At 41.2% G+C, this 23119-nt stretch overlaps 1 protein-coding gene across 1 annotated transcript in view; it reads right to left on the reverse strand.

The window, feature by feature from the left end:
* fig4a (FIG4 phosphoinositide 5-phosphatase a) overlaps positions 1 to 23119 on the reverse strand; it is a 33784-nt gene that overhangs the window by 6483 nt on the left and 4182 nt on the right. The window contains exons 5-21 of the mRNA XM_061091307.1: positions 21635 to 21791; positions 21349 to 21399; positions 20941 to 21104; positions 20426 to 20554; positions 18844 to 18944; positions 17423 to 17585; positions 15328 to 15425; positions 13052 to 13185; positions 12373 to 12489; positions 10253 to 10298; positions 9637 to 9785; positions 9345 to 9511; positions 7840 to 7978; positions 6766 to 6824; positions 6509 to 6656; positions 6200 to 6283; positions 4951 to 5149 (exon numbers count right to left, since the gene is read on the reverse strand). Of these exons, the coding sequence (XP_060947290.1) occupies positions 4951 to 5149; positions 6200 to 6283; positions 6509 to 6656; positions 6766 to 6824; positions 7840 to 7978; positions 9345 to 9511; positions 9637 to 9785; positions 10253 to 10298; positions 12373 to 12489; positions 13052 to 13185; positions 15328 to 15425; positions 17423 to 17585; positions 18844 to 18944; positions 20426 to 20554; positions 20941 to 21104; positions 21349 to 21399; positions 21635 to 21791 (2105 nt within the window). The remainder of the gene's footprint in view (positions 1 to 4950; positions 5150 to 6199; positions 6284 to 6508; positions 6657 to 6765; positions 6825 to 7839; positions 7979 to 9344; positions 9512 to 9636; positions 9786 to 10252; positions 10299 to 12372; positions 12490 to 13051; positions 13186 to 15327; positions 15426 to 17422; positions 17586 to 18843; positions 18945 to 20425; positions 20555 to 20940; positions 21105 to 21348; positions 21400 to 21634; positions 21792 to 23119) is intronic.

The following is a 23119-nucleotide window of genomic DNA, read 5'->3' on the forward strand; positions in this document are numbered from 1 at the left end:
GTCATCAGGTTCAGCCGCCACCCCAACGCTGATTCACAAATTAGGACGGCCCGAGGAGCGTCATTTAAGCATTTTGAATGTAATTTGATCGTTGGTGTCTGATGAGGTGGTTTGATGCTCAGGGATAGTGCCCTCCTGGGGTTTCTGCACACAGTGTCCAGGGGACTGGGGAGATATAACGCTCACAATAAATACATCAGATTAAAAAGGTCAGACCGGTTCATCCTCACAGGTTGGAGAAAAGACTCAACCTGAGAAGGGTTCAATGTCTCGCCAAATTTAAACTGAAAACATCCATTTGATACGGATGAAGACCAAAAAACAGCTATTGAAGGATATACACCTTTAAATCTCTAACTCAGATTATAAATGAATCAACTGTCTATAATAACAAAAATATAAATCGAGACGGTTGATGAAATTATAACTAAGAGCACTCTATAATTAGAGGATATGCACAATAGGTGAAACGTTCAAAGATAATGCAATCAACAGATGAGACAAATGCCCGCCCAACAACGAAAAATCGAAATCTTTTCCTTAGAAAACAGCCGCAATAAGACGAGTCCATAAAGATAATATCAGTGTTTATTTAAATCTAAAATGTTTGCCCACATCCTTATTGTTATTCTGTTCCCGGCTGATGATGGCCCATAAAAATAGCTCAGTGCGATAGGAAGCCTCCTCAGAAGGTTCAACAACATGTTGAACCTTGAAGCAGATGGTCGACAGCAGCTGAAGGAGAATAACACGACAATAAGGTTCACAGGGGAACAAGTGCGACTTGATTTGCAGGTAAATATTGAATCTGAGTCTCGGTGATAGGATGCTGACGGTAGGACGGGAATCAAACAGCTCAGATCCATGTGGGGGTGGTGCTGTAAGTGTTTTCTTGGCAGACATTGGACCCGTTCACGACAGCCGGGCATTATTCTGAATAAATAAATAAATCTGATGAAATGAGATCTACATTACGATTGTTCAACGGCCATTTCCGATTGTGATGTCGTAATAATCTGGTGGAAATGACGTGACCGGATGGAAGTAATGATGGCAGACCCAGATGGCTGAGGCGAAGGCATTTATCCAAGCTCGGTCCACGAGAATAGACATGATCTTGAAGTTTGAGGCAACACAATTCTGAAGTTTTTCTAGATCCAGATCACATTTAACCCTTCACTCATTCATACTCATTCATCAATACACATCTAAATGAGGTTTTTATTACCTCTGCCAAGGATCATTATGTCTTTGCCGTTTTCCTGACAGATTTATAAAATATTGACCCAATTTCCATGAAATTTTGTGGAGGGTAGGAGCATGAAGCGAGAAGTTTAGGAGCGGATCAGGTCGAAACTTTCATTTTGACTTGTAGAACTTATTGACCATGAAACACTTGGGCTGTTTGTCTTAGATTATCATACGCTACATGTTTTTTGTTTTAGGGCTATAATGACCTTGTTTGTGAATTCTACCAGACGGGTACAGACAGTGAACTTGGCTGTCAGTGAGCCACCCATGGACACAATGCAGTTAGATCTACAGACCTAAAGAAGGAACATTTTCATCAAGAAATGTATGTGAGAAACAATTTCTATCCATAATAGTCTAGACCAGGGGTGGGCAAACTTTTTGACTCGCGGGCCACAATGGGTTCTAAAATTTTACAGAGGGGCCGGGCCAGGAACAGATGGATAAAGTGTTTTTGTGAACTAATATAAATGACATGGAACAATCATTACATGAGAGGATTTGGCCTTTACCAAGTAGCAAAGCATTGATTTGCAAGGCCATTTAACAAAAACTCGCCTTCAGAGAAAGGCTTGCTAGCCTTTGCTATTTCGAATGCCCCCCAAAAACATGCCTTGGTAGATGACTCTTTAATTGCAGTTTGTCTGTGAAAAAAAATGTTGCTGAGTCTGTATATTAGTCTTCAAACCTCTGAGCTGCAGCCACCCGTTCTTGCGTTGACTGCTTGCTAGCGTAGTTACCATGTTTCGTAGCAAAGTGATGGCTGATGTTGTACTCCATGAAAACTGAGACAGTTTCTCTGCATATCAGGCATACAGCCTTCGATTTGACATAATTAAAAAAGTATTTTGTTGTCGACTCTGTGTTAAACACTCGGCAGTCATTGTCCACTTTTCGTTTCCTTGATCCTCTCATTTTACAGAAGGGCTCACAGGGCAAAGGGAAAAAGTGAAGGGAGATCATGTGCCCTTTCGAGCCCTATTCACCACACTCCTGGGCAAATTTAATTTAGCTGACGCTTTTATCCAAAGCGACTTACAATAAGTGCATCCAACCCCGAGGGTTCAAACCCAGAACAACAAGAATCAAGAAAGTATGATTTCTTCAAAAATAAAGCAAGTACGTGCCATTTAAGTGCTACTAAATTGTTAGTTTCAAAAAAAACTTTGCCCATGTCTGGTCTAGTCTGAAGGGACTGTCTGTTTTGGGCTAATGCGGTAAATCAACAATTTGCTTTACGACAATGGTGCTGTTTTGCATTTAGGGTTTCTATGGTAATTTATTGTAGTTACTGTATGTAAGGCAACAAAAAAAAACTTCACGGCGCATAACCTTAAAAATTTGATGTAAAAAGCCTACAAAACCTACAAGGACCTTCACTTGGCTGTTTTCTGGCAGGGCAGAAATACGCTCCACATAATGCATTCAATTTTCTATATATTGGTATTGATCTGACTCATTTCATTCTATCCAAGAAACAGGAGCTGTGAGCGTGAACACACATGCACACAGCACAGAAGAGTGAGAAAACACAAATGCACCTACACAAATCTCTTCAAGCACACGCATGTCCAAACTGGGGAGGAATATAGAATGAGCATGTGTAATTACATGGGCAAAACGCGGCAATGGTCCGATGTTTAAATATTTCAACAGTTTAGTGTTGTGCTGGCACAGAGGCAATTCATTCTCAGGGACAGGCTCAGGGGCAGCAACACGAGACCCACAGGAGCGAGTGTGTGCAGGCGACACGTGCGCTCACTGTTCTGCTCACAATATTCATGACCAGCTCATTGCTCAAGGCCCCGAAAGGAGAGACAAAGAGAAACACATATGGGAAAATGCATCATAAATCAGCAGCTGGGAGAGATGGATGGAGCCAGAAGGAATCAACGATTGAAATTGATTCAGTCCTGACACTTTTCTCAGTTTACGTCTGGCTGAAGTGGGCTTTTGAAGAATTCTACCGTGGACACAACCCTGCTCACATAAGCACGTTTTCTATCTTCTTTCCAAACAAGTGTCTTCATAAGGTGTAAGATAGGGTGAGGTCAGAGAAGGTAGACGTTATTGCACCGAGGGGAAACTAGTGCCACTAGAACAGCTTCAATGCAGTCTTGAATAAATCCTACAAGCCGGTGATCTCTACCGGAGGCATGAGCGCAATACCTCCAAGACGTATTTCCTCATTCAGTGGTTTGGTGATGGTGGTTGAGAGCGTTCTCTAACACGTTGGTCCAAAATCCCTTTTTTTTTTGTCAGGTTAAGATCTGGTGACTGGTGTAGGCGAAAGCTTCTTATTCAAATCATTTTCAAACCAATCCTTCACCGCTCATGGTCTATGAATTGCATTCCCAGTTATCTGAGGCAGAGTTGTTCTTTTGTTTTCCCGTATACAAATCATCACTACTACTCAAGCTCTGTTGACCAGCATTTCTGAACCTTTTTCCTTTTTTATTTATCTTTCCAACCATCAAGGACATTTTCGCCACTGTTCCCACTGAAGCTCTGTCCGGCAGCGACTGAACTGAGAGCAGATAAACACACTATTTGAGAGTAGGAGGGGTGTGAGGATTATGGATATGAAATAAAGAAATAACGCTCACAAAATGAAAATCTGAAACTGTGATAACTAACAATCAGGCAGCTGGGGCTCTGACCTCGAACAGTCACATTTGAAAATGTCACTGACTGAAAGCGAATCACAGTCGTTTTGCATGTAAAATAGGACACAAGGGCAAAGTACAGCCAGAGGGAGTCACCTCAATCCTGCTAATGTCATAGTAATGGCTGTCTCATTTTAACAGTGTGGCTGCTGCAATCAACAGCTTACACTCCACAGGGGGCTTCCTTATACAAGCTTCTGAGACGTTTGTTATAACCCGACAAATTCCAAGAGGAGGCTGTTTCCTGGGGCTTCTGAATCATCCCGTTGACACACTGACCCTCTACCTGTGCTGATTAATGTGCCACTTCTCCTCACTGTTGTGTAGAATCTGGGTCAATACGAAATAAGAATGTGCGACGGGTCCACCTGGGGCGTGAAATAGATATGGATATAGTGACGATAGAGTCTGGGAATTTTTCACACGTATGCTGTGTTATATATGATGCACCAGTGGCCATGTGGTCCGAAACGCTCCTGGTGATGAAGTATGGAATGATCCCTGAAGCACTTTTGGCCTGCCATGCATTCATTGTAAAGAGACGGTACGTTTAAATCTAACCCTGACCAGCTGCAGAAGAAGACGAAATAGAGACAGGAAGGGATAAAAACAATACCACCTCGGCTATTGAACCCCCATTACTCTGGCTGATTCATTTGACATCTTCTCTTCTATTTGATGTAGAAATACAGAGTTAATTTCTAGAGCAGGACACAGGGGGACGAGGAAGTGGATATAATACAATCAGGGTGACATGCTCCAAATCAGAATGCAAAATGCTTTGGAGGCCAAAAATAAATCCAGGTGGCAAAAGCTCAGCCTGAACTTTGATGACATCTCCCTGAGGTCCTTAGAAGAGATTGCCTATCCATGACTAATTAGAGGATCTCATTTAACAGCCTGCAATAATCCATCCACATTAAACAATAAGGCTATAAAGGGATACACATTTTGTTGTACTTGTCTCTTTATTATATCCTTGAAGCCTTTTCGGGCATTTTTGTATTTATTTAGACAGTTTGTATTTTCATACCTCCTGCGTGCGTGTGCTCTCTCCGGACTCCGTTAGCAGTTTGATCGGGGTAGAGCGCTGGGATACGGAGCCGTCATCATCGCGGTCGTCCTCGGAGTCGTCCTCCGATGTGCTGGAGATGGCCTCCTCACTCGGGGGCGGAGGTGCGCTGGCTGCGGTCTTCCTCTGGAGCAGTGTCTCCTCTTTACTGCTCTTGTTGCTGCCAATATCCAGAGAGGAACAGATAATCAAACACACGATTGGCTCCTTGATTAAGCTCGTATCACAAATTCACATGTATGTTTGGAGGATCACTTCATTTATCCTGAGAGAAATAATACACCATAGCAGCAATGGCACAATGTATTCCTACAACCCCTCTATTTACGTGAAAGCGGTTTATAGTTGATATATTGGCTGATAAAAAAGGAATATATGAGAAATCTCTGTCTGTCTGTGTGTGGTTCACGTAGCTCAATAACTGTTTTTGGACACGTTATACTTTCAATATTGAAAAACCTTTGAAAGAACATAAACTTTAACAGTTTCACCACAGGCCACGGAAACAGGCAGGTTTAGAATGGGCAGTGCACTAGTTTTTTAAATGTAAATGCCCAGGACTAACCAGTGGGAAGGAAACCTAATAGAACGAACTCAAAGAGACCTGAGAGAATCTGGTGATCGTCCAGAAGGAGACTAAAGACAGAACTTTGATTTTCTCTCCTCATCATGTTGCCACAGTAACCTGAGATAGTTGGCTTTAAGAAAATGGATGAAGCGATGGTTCTTTGTGTGTAAGCACACGTGATGAGGTGAAGTTCAAAGCCAGTGAGTCATATCAGTGGTAAATGCTCTGCACTGTCTTACCATACAAGAAAACACAACAGCATAAAAGCAGAATGATCCCTAAAGATTAATGCATTAAAGGGAAACATGAAAGCAGCATAGAGCACAGAGTGGGTCAGGTGTTGAGCAGTAGCTGCCACTGGCACATGGGGATTTGAACCAGGTACGAGTTCAGCAATAGCTCATATTATAATAGTGTGTAAAGGAGGAAGTATTTTAAAAAACACAGACACACACACACTTGATTTCTGGTGAGTTCAGCACGTTGTGTTCTAAACATGGACAGAGTGGTTTTTGGTTACCTGGGAGCACAAATGAGGACGTGTGCATGAGGGCACAGTGACACAGGATTTATTACAGAAGAAAGAACATACACACCCCCAAAAAAACATCACAAATGTGGACAGGGCTTGGATCTACTTACCCCAGCACTGATTTCCCAGTTTCCTCTGGCTTGCGAACCGTGAAGGGGCTTGGATCCACTCCAACGGTTTTGGGCATAAATTCCCTTTAAGAACACAGAATATAGGGAAACCCATTAGCTGCCATCTTGCCATGCATCCCAATAAAAGCTAAGGCATGTGAACTGCCTTATTAAGGGGAGAGTTACAAAATATGAGGCAACTTGACACAAACATTTTAGCACTGTTTAAGCAGTAATGTCCTTTTAATAGGCTGTAAAAACACATCTCGGCTTGTAGTTTAACCCATGAAATCTTTGCTCTGTATTCACCTTGCAGAGTTGGTCATGGCGATGCAGAAGGTGTCATCGAAGGAGGTGAGCTCATAAGGTTTGAAGAACTCGGTGTAGATGTCGGTGCTCTCGTCATAGTGGTTCACCCTCTTAACTTTGACTTTCTTCATGTTGTTCTCACAGGGGACTGCATTCATACAGGGGAAGAAAACATGCTTTAAGGAAAATCACTCATCATTCATGTAATGGATGCATCTTGTTGATGTTATTGCAGATATTATATAATAAAGCGATACCTTCATCATAGGGAACAGGGAGATAGGCCAGGATTCCCTCTGACCACCACAATGTGTAACTGGAAATAAGACAAATCATTAAAATCTTTGGATAAATTTCTACTGACTGATGTATATTCTGCATCTGAATCTTTTGAGACCTCACATAACCTAGATATGGAAATTGACTTGGCTGGGCCACCTACGGTTAAACTGCTGAATACATCATCCTTTTATTCAATATGAGCAATTTGTCTGAATGCACTTATTATGATTTAATGTTTGATGTGCTACTTAGGCTAGTTTGAGAGCAGAAGAAAAGTTTGAGGCTGCCAAAGCGAATTCAGTTCTGCCCATGCTAATTTGTCCGAATAATGGTTGTGCTACCTTGGCCCTTTGTGGCGCCATAAACAAGTGGCCTGTATCAGAAAAGTGGGTCTGCCTTTATGCTAGCATGGGAAGCAAACAACACGCATACTAGTACGCCGCCGCACACATGCACACAATGACATGAGCTTTGCTGTGGGTCACAACGTATAATGGAATACAAAAGTCATTATGATAAGGACAGACCAACAATTTTCACTTAACAGGTTCACAAAAACATCAAACTGCTTTATGTTTCAACTAAAAGTTAAATAAACAGTGAATGAGATGTGTCTCAGTCCTGCAGCCTGCAGTACTTTTTGCATAATCCTGCTGAAGAACGCACAATAGACGCGGGTGAAAACATAACCACCTTGAAGGACCTCATAAGCACAAACATATAACACAGAGAAAACCCAACTGTTGTCCATCGCAGACATCACAAGTTTAAACCAGTTCACACCCTTGACTATGAGCAAAATGAATTATCGTACTGACTTAGATGCTGTGCTGCAGTCTGATGTTGACAATGTGCCGAGTTGGTAAATCATGAAGCCTCAGGGCTGCGGCTCACATAATTAGACCTCAAAGCTCAAATGAGGAGGCTCGATAACAGCCAGTCGTACTGATCACAAAAAGCAGTCTCATGAAAACCTGCCACACTCTCCAGTGAACGTCTTCAACACTCATGACAGACATGTACGTGTGTATACGTGTTTGTGTGTGTACCTGCGTCTGTCCTGGGGAAGGGCCATGGTGTTCTTCTGATGCAGGTAGAAGTCAGTGGGCAGCTCCCACAGGTGCGGTTTGGTCTCCGACGGCTGGTAGACTTGGAGAAACAGGTTGATGGCGTCCTGTCTGTCGGCGTCTGGAGGAGAAAGATGGACACGATAACGACAATGAAACAGCCGCCACTGTGCACAGTTCTCTGCTGATCTGACATACATGTTTTGGTCGGACTCTAATTTGACAAGTTTATGGTTCTTTGGTTTTGTTATAACCTAAAAGATCAATCAAGTGGAGTTGTGGGAATTATTTGTCAATGTCAAAAATGACCTCACAGGCTCAATTCTGCATGTTCTCAGTGTGCAGTATGTGAGCTTTATCCAGTTTTGTCAGCTTAACAGTTTGCCAATTATAAGAGGTGAAATAAATTTTAAGATGACGGGAAAGGAGACTGCAAAGGTGCCAATTAAGGAAACAAAGGGTAAAGCTGAACTCAGTCATCCGAATCGAAAAAGTAAAGACTCTGCTGCTGAGCACCTCCCTACATCATGTTTGGCTAAGGGCGCGTGCAGAGATAATCTCTTCCAGGGTTTGCGTGTTCAGTATGTGGGGCGTGTTCTGCATGTTGCCCAGTTCAGTTTGGGGCCATTTAATACATCCCCCCCAACTGTGATGCCACGTGCTGGTTGTCCAAGGTGTATAATGTGGTTTTGGGTGACATACTATGAAAAATTAAAACCTGAAATGTCAGACTTATAGAGAGCATTACACAAAAAACTACGCAGGGAGTAAAGGGAAATAAAAGCGTATTCGCAATCAATAGAAGAAAATAGAACCTAAGAGGTCTGCATCATATGAGCCTCTCTCACTTGACATTTCAGTCAGAAATAAAACAATTAGCTACTTTACAGGCTCTGACCTGCAACCAGCCAGTCGTCCCAATTTCCAAAAGACACAGAGGAGGTCGACATAGTAAGTCAAGTAGTACAGCTCCATCAGTGCTGGCTTAATACAAAACACAGGATAATCTCACCTCTTTATTTCTGGGGACACAATTTCCACCTTTCTGTGTGGAACAGTCACTTGTTGGTCAGACCACTTCAAGCACATTTTCTTAGACACACAGTTTTTAATTGGATCTCTACATTACTTAACTTTTCGTAATTTCAGGAATCTAAAAGTTTCTCCCGACTTGATATCAGTTTTCAAGCTGAACTGATTCTTCATGTGTTTCTCAATGACTGACTATGAGTCCCTCTCTTCAGAACAAAAGAGAAACTCATGCGCAGCAGGACACAAGCTCCATTAAGAGCTGGAGGATCTACCAGGCTCCTGGAGCTGATGTTTTCAGTGTTTTTATTCATCGATATGTTTCCTGACTATATATATGTATGAAAAGTAGTATAGAAAAGTATTAGTTACTATGGTATCTTGATGATGATTTGTGTATAAGTATATAAGAGGATTTCATGCAGATTAAAGATTTAATATGTCTCGGTTTCACACACCTGAGAAAGCGTTGCTGTAGTAGCGCGACAGAGTCTGCATGATGTCTTTGGAGTGTTGAGTCCAGGGGGCGATCTTGCGGTAGGTCTTGACTCTGTGGACCAACTGGGAGCCACCGTACTGCAGAGACAGTGTGTCCCCATGGTCTTCGTATAGCTCCTCAAACAACCTGAAGTACGCACACAAACAGAAAATACTAAAGCAATAGACAAACACAGAGGCATCTAGTTGTGCACAATAAAGCATGAAACCCATAAACACATAAAACATACATGGTGAGATAAAGAGCTTTACCTGACACAGTCTGTATCAAACTGCAGCTTGGGCTTGTCAATCATTCCTAGTGCATATAGCTGATAGGCCAACGCGCACTTCCCCACCATGAACTGGGCAGTGTTGGTCCGGTCCAGACAGTCCACACAGTTGGTCCGCAACACACCGGTCTACGATGACAGAGACTCATGAAGCCTTATGACAAAAATTCATTCACTTCAAGATGTATTTTCTGTGAGTCAGACACAAACTTCATGAAAAGACAGCAAGTAGAATCATAGCATCAACTGCAAACACATCTCCATGTATTTTACTTCTGTAGGTCACTGTATATTTGAACAAGGTTTCCATAAAAACTGATAAAACCATTTATTATGCACCTACTGTTGATGCATTGGCCCAATTTTGCAGCTGTAGTAATGAATACTGGGCATTTCTTGAATACACATAATAGATAATAGTTGTTTCCTTGGCCCATATATCTCAGTGCTATGAATTAATAAGTGTTACCAATTACAATTCAATTGATAAATGTGAAAGGTGTATTTCTTAATCTTATCAGTTGTGCAAATAGGATTGCGAAAAATTTGGATTTTCGAGACAAAGGTTTTTTCAACCAGTTTTCTCTGTGACATACCTGCACTCGTCCATTGGCTGTGATGTGTCCACCCACGTCTCCCCATCTGAAAAACAGACAGTGGAAACAGACAAAAGATAATTGATATAATCACCATTTTCATGCAGAACATAGTGAAGTATTTATAGACGTGTTGTTGACATTACCGCTGGCGGTTTGAGCAAATATATTTTTAGACAAAATACCACCAGTATGACAGGTTTGCTTCAAAGAGAAAATATACTGGATCTTGTTTACATCCCAGTTCTCCTAGTTTTTAGCTTAAAGTTATTTTGTTGTTTGTACTTTTTAATATAGAACAATTGTTGGTTTCCTTCCTTTCTCCACATCAATTATTATTATAAAAAAATCAAAGGATGTGGAAATATATATTTAAATATGGCTTTAAATACTACTCTGGTGTCTGTATTGTTAATAGAAAGCTATAGCTGCTGTACAGTTATCTCATCTTAAATTAAAGTTTGTCCATCAAATAACTTCTTGGAAAACCGAAAATGTTTAAACTTTTTACTTTTAGGAATGAGGATGTAAAGTGTTTTAAGTTTAAGTATTTTAAGTTTTAAGATGTTTCCCTCTGCTTCCAGTAAGCTAGTTGACCACAGCTTCATATTTAATGGACAGATATGAGTGTTATCAATCTTTTTATCTTGGCAAAAGGATGCATTTTAGCTTTTAGATTTTAAAGTGCGACACTGAATAAGATCCACAGCTGGCTCTTTATTATCCCTTTTCCACCAAATTCAATACACTACTCACTGTTCATCACTTTCTTCATAAAGTGTCCTGCAAAAAACAGCAATAGGGAAGGAAGAATCACCCTGCGAGAAAAAGCTGCCTCTCAGAAACAACTGCTGAAAGGGGAATCTCTGAAGAATCAATTCGATAGCTGGTGATGTGTGTTTTTTTAAAGGCAAAGTGTGTCTCAACAGGGCATGAACTTAATGAGCTGAGAGCAATTAACAAATGTAGTTCCAGTAATGCTAAGCATGAGAAAACATGCATATTTTACAAGGTGGAGAGAAAAGTCAAAGAGGGCAGGATAAGGAAGAGAAAACGTTAACATATCCTCCTTATTACTCACAGGCTAACCAACAATGTGATGAAGGCTAAAGGTGCCATAATCATTAGTGCATCTCAAAGCTTTTGAGGCTTTTCTTTGTGTGTAAATGGCAGGGGGGGGACTGTGTGCATGACTGTGAAGTGAGCGTGTATAACAGAGAAACAGAGGCGACGCTGGGTAATGCAAAAGAAAGGGTATTAAATACTGGCTGCAGCGTGGTTGTTGGATTACGTAACCATAATGGTAATGTTCGGTAAGAGTGATTAAGATATGCAGACAATGCACGAAGCACAGGGACGGCAATCTATTCAGCTCATTAGCAGAAAAAAATATATCCGCGAAACAACTGCCATCAGGCATAATTTCCATTAAGAATTCATATGTGGCGAGTTTCTAAATTAACCAGCGTCGGTGAATGTATCCTGAAAGGTGTGAGCACAAAAAGGAATTCATACAAGCTTAGACAAAAAGTATGACTGATGTGCAAATGCAGAGATGATGGCGATGTGGTCGAGCACATTGTTGTTTTTCTTACATTCTATTAAAATCCATTATGCATAATCTGAGACCCAATGTAACCTTTAACTGCTCAGGGCTCCTTTATTCTGCCTTTACGCATAAAGCAACAAAGTTTGCCAATGTAAAGTAAGGGTGCAGACAGAAGGTTCTGTCCGTTTCCGTAAGCTAAGCTAACGTTGAGCAAAAATAAGCAGTGTAAACAAGGAATTGAAAACTATCAAGTGCTTGGAGGTTTTTCATGTCAGTTTTAGAACAACTTCATATGAAAAATGATTTATGTTGAGATTTGTGTACAACAGCTGAATGAACAAAGATCGAAATGGGGTTTTGAAAGTCTCTGTTTGTCTGATTGTGTGTGTGTGTGTGTGTGTGTGTGTGTGTGTGTGTGTGTGTGTGTGTGTGTGTGTGTGTGTGTGTGTGTGTGTGTGTGTGTGTGTGTGTGTGTGTGTGTGTGTGTGTGTGCGTGCTTGCGTGCTTGTGTGCGTGTGTTTACTCCGTTTATAAGAGACACAACAGGGGTTGCAAGGTAGAAAGGACTCACCTGTCGTCTGGTCTGAGGGTATGACAGTAGAAGCTGGATTGGTTAATGAAGAAACCTGTTCTCTTGACCACATTCTCAGCTATCATACTCAGACGGTCCAGGACGTTGCACAGCTTACTGAGAAACGTAGAGAACAAAAGGGCGGTCAAATAATTATCTGCCGAATAAAACAAGCCAATTTCTGTCCTCGAGTTGCACAGCTGATATAAAATACCTCTGACTTTTGTAGTATGCTTATTTAATTTCCCAACATAAGCCAAACAAGGCCAAATTCTCGGAATAGTTGCCCTAAAGGTTCTTTAGCACAAAAAGCAGATGTGTGTCATTTCAGGGAACTAAGCCATTATTTCAAGTGGAGAGTGCAGCTGTGCAGACTGCTCTAATTTCCCCCCAGGTTCTTTAAACTTCATTTTAAAATGAAAAAAGAAAACAAAATACGTGAAAAAACATCCGATTCCCGTAAGGGGGATATTATGACTGCAACAGTTTCCCAGCAGAGAAGAAATGTATGAAATAGAATTGTTCATTTATTTCATAACGTTAATTTTGTGTTTTTCTTTCAACTATTCATTACACCTAACATTGCTTCTATACAAATTGTGAGAATAATGAAAATACTGTGTTCATAAATCTTAGAACAAATTATAGCTGTGTACATAGACACATTTGTCATTCCAACCTCTTGGTGTAGCGGGCCATGTCCCAGGCAATGTAGTCGATACAGTGGTCTGGAGGGAGGAATTGGTTTAGGTTGATCACAGCTGGATAAAGCTCTTCGCTCAGAATCTTCTCGTGTTTCCTCTTTTCCCGTTTCTGGAGCACAAGAGAGACATAAACTTTGTCACACGCATGACGTCGGTTCTTTCTCCAAAAATAAAACCTCTTTACAGGTGGTTATAGGTCCTTGTACGCTGCTCAGAGTTCCCATGAGTACACGGAGAGATATCACCAAAACTCATTCACGCTATCCACATAGTAACCTAAGACAAAAATAGAGAAGAAATATACTAGCTGTGTGAGATACGTCTGATTTGTGCTGTAAAGAGAGAGAGGTACAGTTCTCTTAAATATCTCTTGTATCCGAGGGCCAAACATTTCTGAGTTAAGAGCCAGAAGGGAAAAATAATCATTAATAAAATTAAACTAAAGCTTTTTTTGTGAATGAAAATGAATGCACACTGTCCATGAAAGTTCTCTGTCAATGTCCTCCTCCACCCCTCATTGAGCCTTCTGACTAATCACCCTGGGCGATAATTGACTTGGATGCAACTTTTAGCAGCTCAGATCTTCGTGCACACTCTGCCTTGGCAAAGAAACACAGTGACCGGATTACCAGCGCAAACACACACACAAGATTAGAACACATTATACCCATGTACATATACTTGAAAAAGCAGTGTATTGTTCACAGTAGTACATATCGTACCATTAAGTCTGTCTGTTGGTGTTTTAAGGTCCTCGATCACAAAAGAACCTATAACATATGCACACTTGATCATGGTAATCTCAATGGATGGAAATTAGCACCATTTATCTCAAAGTATAGTTTTCCACAGTAATAGGGAACATCAAATGGCTCCTTTTATGCTTCCCTCTTCTATATTTGTCTTCCTTTGTGTCCTGCTACAATTTCAGGTGGTTATTTGCTCTGGACCCTCAAAGACAAGAGAGATTTTGATATTCATGATAATTAAATTCAAGTTAGCGGATTAAAATATATTTTTCAAATCGCCCATGTGATGAAAGTAAATGCTATCTCGTGAAGCAGGGAAAATGGACTTTAATTAAGTGAGCCACTTGAAAAAGTGATTCACATGCTTGGCCATGTGCGTCCTCACTCTGCCTCCCTGTCTTGTTTAACATACACACAGGGAGGAGCACACACTAACCCATGAGGAAAATTACGCACCCATCCAAGGGTTGACATGGCTACGCCGACCCCAGTCGGCACCATATAGAGATGGACAGTCATGATCTGATTGTCCAACCCACCTCCTCTCTTTCCCTATCACACTGGGGTATGAGAGAGGGTGTAGAAAAAGTGGGGGGTTTCCTCCCCTACTCCCCACAGTTTTCCAATATCACATGGCTGCGGCTTGTGCGGACAACTGAGGTTTGTGATTGGTCCCTTGTCTCACAGCTTCCCTTGTGGGCGACAACGTGAGCTTGCAACCCCTGCTACGGCACCGAGATGAATGCCTGAATGTTTGGTGGTGACAGCAAGCTGTGTTTGTGTAATAGTGTGTGTCATTTCACCCTAGCTGTGTCCGTCTGTGTGTTTTCGGTGCAATGCACAGAGAGATCAATATTCATGGGAGCATTTCAACTGCTGCTAATCACCAACCACGAGCAGCAACTAACCCCTGAACATCACATCGAGTGCTTGGGCAATAACACAATCACGTCTTTATAAGATACGGACTTGTTGAGTAATTCAACAGGTTTGAAAGACACATTTCGACTTTAAATTCACATCAACTATTCACAGGGATCCACATCTGGAGATAAAGTATTTTACAACATAACACTTATTAGAATCATTTAGCCTGATAAAAAGTAGCAAGAGTTATGAAGTGAAGTGCCCTTATATAATTATACTGAATAAAATCCATAAAAGTTATACTCCCCATAATGTTTGGGAGAATAAAATCCTCTCATGGTAGTCGTAAAGACAACTGACATGTTGTGATGTAGTTTAAACAATATATGCAGACAATTGGATGTAACACATCTCCACTTCCTCACACTGTCCAGAAATTAAGCTAAATTATCCTGATCTTTGCCATCTTGCACACTTGAAGCCTGCGCAGTAACAAATGAGGGACTGAGACGCCATTTTTACACATGATCAATCAATTTTAAGTAAATCTTAGCTGTCAATTATGATTACCCGTTCTTATAGCATCAAATAACTAAGGGGAGAGGACCTTAAAAACGTGTGTGCGCGCGTGGTACCTTGACCAGGTTGAGGATGATAATGGGAGAGCCAAACCGCTGCAGCATCTGGTCAAAATGGAGGGCAGCGACATGTGCGTATGGGTCAGCTTGGTCCACTGAAAGGGAGGGAAAAAAATCCATTGATTAACATTCAAGGTGCGAAGATCAACACGTCACGACAAAGCTAAAAATAATATTACAATATAGTGGTCTGTTGAGCCAATACAAATGGACAAATAAAAGTGTGATACTGGTAAGGTTGCACACTGCGTGAAATTGTTACTTGTGACGTCAATCTTTGCTCCAGGTATTGTCCCAGTGTTTCATTCATTCACTTCCATTTTCATTCATCTATTTATTCTTTAATCATATATAATGCCTCCATTTGCCAGTCACGCAGAGTCCCACACCTGCAGTGGGCTGTCGAATTGGACCAGTGAAGCGGCCAAAAGAAAGATTAGAAGAAATAGGTCAGCTCACTCCACAGTTTATCCCACGCGGTCTCTCACAGGTATTTGAAAACTGACAATAACGCACATGCTCTGGCACACGCTCTTCAGATTCACTCCTCTACTCTTTCAGCATCATTATTTTGCTGCCTAGTCCTCCAGGGAGACAAGAATTTGTGAAAACAAAGAGAGTATAAGCTCTAAATTCTTATTGCACCTGGGGGGAGAGTGTTGATAAGGATGGCAACGATGAACAAGAGTCGCCCATTAAGGTCATCTTCATCACAACCAAGACATCTGCCCACTCCAGGTCAATCATAAAGACTGGTTACGTAACAATTACTCTCACCAGTTATCACAAACACGGCCAATGAGCAATGCATCCTGGGATAGGCACAATGTCCTCAACATGCAGAGACACAGAGCTCAAACTGTCTCCTTGCCACGTCGCTGACCTAGATTGCTCTGATATCGTTCTATACAGCCCACTTCAAAATCAAATAAACATTACAGTTGGAGTGAACTTGGGCTGATCATCGGTCGGATCTGAGCTGCACCTAGTTCTGCATGGCTGAGGTTTCACCATAGTCACGGTTGTGGCAGAATGGCAACAACCTCTTTAAGCTTGTTATGTGCTGCAGCTGAGATGCTAATCTGCTGTCAAGCCCGTAAACTCATAGTGCTACATGTGTGGATGTTGAATTGGTTTGCGAGTCGAACAAAATGTGCGCACACATGTTTGTACGTTTGACACAAGTCCCCCCTCATAGTGTTGCCTGTCTGAAGGTAAGTGAAAACAAATCAGCAAAACGGCTTAAGAATTCAGTACAAAGGGCAGGAATACAATCTTCTCATACGAGTGTTGCCAGGAAAGCAGATTTGCAGTTTGGCAGATTTTGAATTTGGCAGCATTTGTCAGATGAGGACAGTCTTTCAGCATCACAGTGGGACCAGGACAATGAGGTAAGTGGATACACAGAGGGATCTTAGGGACATGCTCGGCGCATCTTACGCAGGTGAATGTCATCTAAGGATGAATTAAAGGGCATACAGGGGGTGGGGGGGATGATGATTCAATACTGATATTGTACACATGCAAGCACAGATGTCAGGACCTGATCCCTTCCCTCTGGCCCTGGTTTTATGTTTCTATCCCTCTCGTAATGAGACAGGAAAAAGGATACAAAGATGAGAATCAACAGAGTAGAAGTGTCCTGGATTCACCTATCTTTTTTTTTTTTTATATATTTTTTTATCTTAAAGAAAAATGACCCTGGTAGGTAGAAAGACACTATATTATTTGAAATGCATAAGTTCTTATTGCAATAATCCTCTGAGCCTCCAGGGTTATTTCTGGTCCTTGTTAGCTTCTAGCATGAATACATTGAGCACAATAAAGAGAACTAGTTAAATACCTGCTGTGCTGCTGCATTCTGTTCAAAGGGGACGTATGTGGACGTATCATTTGTCTCCTGTCCTTGTGTATAAGTGGATATGAGAAAAACCCTGCATCAAAGCCTGCACTGCTTTGATAACTCATTTCCATTATAGAGCCAGTTGTTCTCATGGTAATATGAAACACGATGCACATTATTCTGGTACTCGACAAAATAGAGGCTGCTGATGAACAGGACAGATATATGAGGTGTAAACAGTGGTCTTACATCGTATGGGGGGTTTGGGCATCATGGTGGAAATGTCCTGAGACCAGTAGAGCGGGACTGAACCTCGCACCTGGACGTATGAAGAGTAACTTCCTGCTGTGAATGACATCACCGAGGCGTCGTGGACAATCTGCTCCGTCTCCACCTCGTTAGCCACATCCCCCTAGAAACGAATAAGAGCATAAAGAAGCATTAACTGAATTGACCTTGTGGTATTAATATTTCTTCTGGGTCTGGAGCTTTGCATCATATCACAGGAATGTATACGTGCATATCACCCTAGTTTTGAGCACTTCATGTCCATGTTGAATTGGTGATCTGATTATTGATCGTGGACATCTGCAGATTAAGACCATGTGATGCAACTGAAAGCTCCACAACAGCTAAACTGCTGTTTCCAAGGTCAAGAATGAACTTTGCACTTCAGATTTCAAGATCAACACAAGAAGGATTTCCTAACCAGCTCAATCCAACCAAAATTACAGCCCGACGGTTGTATGCCTCCACCAACAAAGCACCTTGACCTTTGAACACTTACATCTAATCAGCTAATCTTTGAGTCCAAGTGAATGTTTGTGTCAAATTTGATAAAATTCCCTCAAAGCATTCTTGAGATATTGTGTTCACAAGCCAGCAAATGTGCTGTAAGAGTTCGCAGTGACTTTTCATTCATCCTTGGGTCTAAGTGAACATATATACAAAATTTGAAAATATTCTCCGAAGGTGTTCTTGAGATATTGCGTTCACCAGAATGGAGTTGTATGGAGCGGCGGACAACACAAACACCACCCCCCCGGCCACTCCAGCATGAAGGCATCATAAAAAAAAGTCTCTTTGTCTCTGCGCTGTTCAGGTGAAAGCATCGACTAAATTAACCTTTTAGTGGAACTTGTTTCACAGTTGACATTTCCAAGGTCAAGGAGGAATGTCACACTTCAGCATGAACAAAGTGTCTCACTGGGTAAATCCACGCTTTTGGCTCCCTGGCCTCTGTCATGGCAGCCTTTATTTTGAATTGATAATAATAAGGGCTTTAGTGGCACAACTTGACTTACCGCCACTAATATAATATATAATAATGAGTCAAAATGTCTGTTGAGTACTCTGAGAAAACCCTTTACAGATTTATATTAAAATAACTACTTTACTTGGCAATGCACTCAAGAGCAGGAAACTGTGAAAACTGAATTCAGCCTACTCTCAGGGTAGTTGTCAGATACACAGATAGAATCTGTGTTTTTTCTAAAAGTCGTCCCTTCCACCGCCGTTCACCCACACAGACACACATGCATATACTCAAGGAAGAGGCAGCAGGTCAAATTAACCCCCTGTGATCAACCTGAGTCATCTCAATCCTCCCAGTGGCCCTCGGCCCTGCCTCCCCTATGTACTATTCCCTGTTGCCTGGGCAACAGCTGTACCTCACAGTTGGCTCCTCTTTTGAGGAAGCGGGTCCCGGCAAACTTGCTGGATCGCCTGGCAATGAGGGTGATGTGAACCGGTCGACCGTAGATCAAAAGCTCTGTGGTTGGTGAGTAAAGGAGGAATAATAATGCAACACTGACAGCATTACACAATGACCTGCTGGTGAACACACACACACACACAACAGATTTTTTAGATAGAACATTATTGTTCTATATATGTTAGATGTAGATTGTCTTTAATGTTTTATTTAAAACAGGGAATGTCTAAAAAAAATTTTGATCAGTTTTGTTGTGGATGTTTTGTCATTAGCTGTAAAATTAACTTCAAACCTGAAAAGGGTGTGTTCGGAATGACATGACAACATATACATTTTGTTCTTATTCACAAAACAAATCTCATCTCCTCATCGGCTATAAATTTCTGCATTTCCCCATTTCGCCCAGTCGTCTATTATTGCATCTATTGGCCTTCTCATTCTGACAGAGAGAAACAGCACTTAAGGCAACACAGCTTTCCAGCAGCACTTACTTTAAAGTGCAGTTTACCTTGTCTGTAGTATCTGCTGCGTTTTACTGCACAACACAAAGGCAGGGAATATGCACAAAATACTGCATTAAAACATTAAAAACTTGATTCATGAATAAATGATGAAATTAAAACATTAGTATCAGTAACCCCTAAGGCGGACTTTTACCATAATAAATCAGAGCGTTTATTCAGCTCTATACTTGCCCAAAGCTCCTCTGCAGCAGTAACTCATGCATCAATACTACAAAAGCTTTTTTTTTTTTTAAAGGCAGAGGAAATTATTAATGTAGAGACTAATACAAATTCCTGGTACACACACACAACCTGTGTCTGGTAGGACTTGAGAGCAAAAGTGTGGTGTGGTGTGGGTGTGGGTGTGGGTGTGGGTGTGGGTGTGGGTGTGGGTGTGTGTGTGTGTGTGTGTGTGTGTGTGTGTGTGTGTGTGTGTGTGTGTGTGTGTGTGTGTGTGTGTGTGTGTTACAAAACAAAATCTTGTCTTCCATCCAAAAACAGAAGCCATCTCAAAATCGCATCTGATTAGATATGCATAGGGTTTGGTTTTGCTTTTCCCCCGCGGATGTCAGATGGAGAGATTATGCAAGCGCCAGTGTTTATATACTTGATAACCATTGCTTAATTGGCATCACATTTGTTTGCTTAAAGCCGTAAAAACAAACAAAAGTTGATTGTGCAGTTTGGTGGTTAATCACATGCTGTCGCTAACAGTGTCACACACGTGCTCGGATGCAGTTCAACAGGTGATGCTGAGGGATGAACGGGATGTGTGGCCAAAGGACACATTGTTAGAGTTGTGTGCACATTAAGGCAGGCAGATGCTTTCCAGGCATTTTATATCTTTGGAATATATTGTTAAAGTAGGAGCATTTATATTTTTTGGCATTTATATTTTTTGTCTTGAAGCCCAAAGCTACAAGTTGATGACAATTAAAAAAAAACACACATACACACATAAACACGCATGAAAACAGCCAAACAGTTGTGTAAGTCACAGATGAAATGGACTCCACAGGGCTGCTGAAAGGATACTGGACTGGCCACAGAAGCCATGGATTATATACATGAGCCAGTCATGATGCACTATGTCCTTGACTCGGTCCAGCAGCTTCCCGTTCCACACGTACTTGTAGTACGGCTCGTTCTGGAGGCCGTAAACAACTGTGGCCGAAAGAGGAAAGCAAAAACATCCTCTGGATTATTGTTACTGACCTAAGATCACACTCAGATAACAGCAGCTCAGGTAACAAAGGCCTTGAAACAAGAGTTAAGATGTTTAGAAACATTAGGAAATTGCTTTAAACTAGGATTAAGGTTATAATAATTCATTGTCATAAAAGAACAGAACACATGAGTTATTCTTTCAAAATATTTCAGTAACTTCAAGAAGATTAAATCAAACATACCTTAAAAGTTTGCCCTGGCTCCAACCAAACTTTTCAAATAGAACATTTACAAAAAACTATTTGCCAGCCTGTTAGCTTTGAACCCAGCTCTTCTGCAGTCAATATATTAAAATGAAGGTCCGGTGATCGACTTCTGCTCACCTTGTGTGGGCAAACCTTCATCTTCAAAGATGTCAAAGCTGTCCTGCTTATTCTGGGTGTGAACCTCTTCCTCTGTGGAAGAAGCTTCCGACAGCCACTGTTCAAAAGGCCTCTGCAGCAGAGTCAGGTTGTACTGCAGCGAGTGGCTCAGGTCGTAGCTGTAACTGCAAGGGTACGACAGCAAAGTCCTTTCAAACATGTGGAGTCTGCACAGTTGCTTCATGAATTTTATTTGGCTAAACCACAGATATAGGTACAATTCATTATACAACATGTTATAAAATAGAAAAAATGAAGCAAAGACGAGATCAAGAGTTGAGAGGTCATTTGTTTCTTGGCATGTCACCTAACTTTCTGCCATAACTCAATTAAAATCTTTCTTAATGGGAAATGACGCCTTTGTCTCACCTGAAGTAGAAGTTACTGGAGAGGTCCACATTCTGAAAGATCCGCACGTATCTATAAAAGCAAAAACGACCATGAACATGAATTTTACTTTCCCTTTTCTGTACAGGCTCCAAAACATTTATTTTATACATTTTGGGACAGCAGAATCAACGTTCAGCTAAAAAGGCGTCACAGTTTGAGGTCAGCCTCAGCATCAAATCCCTCATCCTTAAAGGCATCATCAGCATGTGTGTGTGTTTAGTGTATGGCACCATTACAAATCTAGGGCAGAGAACATGAACCGTACCTCGCTTCATCGGGGTGTGCGACCCGGACCGAGTCATTGGGGATGTAGATCATGTTGGTGTCCTCAATCTTGTAGATGGAGTGGCCCCCGATGTCGGCCATCTTTCTTAGCTTGGTGATCAACACGATGTAGTAACCCTCCAGGAAACGAACAAACCCTGTTAAGAAACAAAACAAAAATTGAAATCTTTCAGGACAAACAATTTTTTCAATTAAAACAAGTAATTGGTTGCTGACCATGAGTTTTTGCGACTCATATTTCATTATGTCACCTATTCACTCCATCCAATCCATTTAGTATTACATAATGAAAATCTGACCCAGATCGTCTAACATGGTCAATTATTTGCTCTCAGCTTGATGAGCTATTTTGACGTCTCTGACATTCAGTAGATAATAGAAGGATGTGAATGATGTCTGTGTGTTTTTATTATTTGGTATAAATATTACTGGTAATGTTTGCCGTCATCAAGGCCAGTGGGTAATGTGGGGGTGCACCTCCCGTTTATTTCCATAATGTGTCATTGGTGGACTACTTAATTGTGTATACAACCGGACTGTTTACAATCAAAGAAAAGCCCCAGAGTTATAGTGCTGTAAGATGACAAGTGAGGATGATGAGATTCACATTGTTTTCATATTCAAATTCTAATATGAATTACTGTATGTATGCTTGTATGTTCTCCACTGAACTTGTTAGGGTGAATTAAGATACTCAAAGTAATATTCAACCTTTGAAAAGAGATGTATAGTGTGTTATGGAGCTCTGGAAGGATGTTTCTAAAATCCCAGAAAATAACTTCACTGCACTGCACTGACCTTGCACTGATTTTACCATCTTATCCATCTTTTTACGTATGTTTACCAGTGCAGTGACGGTTAGTGAAGCATGTGCGCTTCCACAGGACCCTTGCTGCTTTGCTGACTTACAAGACCCATATCAGTACATTGTGTCTCTTGCTGTCAGAGATGGGTCAGACTGACAAAAATGGTAGATGAAAGTGAATAAAAAATATACTGACGATAACGATTTTCATTTCATGCTCTAATAAGAAATGTTCTTGGCTAAAGGGGGCTCTCAGGATACACTATCTCAGTCACTCTTTTATTCCATATGACACAGAGACTTTGACAAAAAGCAGTATGTGAACAAAGATGGCATTAGACACTGTGGAGGAAAAAAAACTAATTTATTTAAGCAGTGTGACCGACCGATAGGCAGCCTCAACAATAACACTTAATCTTAAAATGTACTATTCCAGCACTTATTTAGTATGGGGCTGAATTTCCTTCTTGATTGATAATTGATCATTGATTATTTGCGTTACTCTTTCGCTATGAAATAGATGCTTCAATATTAGTTAAGAGTTGCTGATATCCTCTTACTGGAAAATGGAATGTCGGTGGTTGGACTGTGACGTGTAAACATTTTTAAGTAAACCCTTAGAAACCACTTTGCACAAGCCCTTCAAGTCTGTATTTTAAA

Source organism: Limanda limanda, chromosome 18, assembly GCF_963576545.1.
Source record: "Limanda limanda chromosome 18, fLimLim1.1, whole genome shotgun sequence".
Lineage (NCBI taxonomy): Eukaryota > Metazoa > Chordata > Actinopteri > Pleuronectiformes > Pleuronectidae > Limanda > Limanda limanda.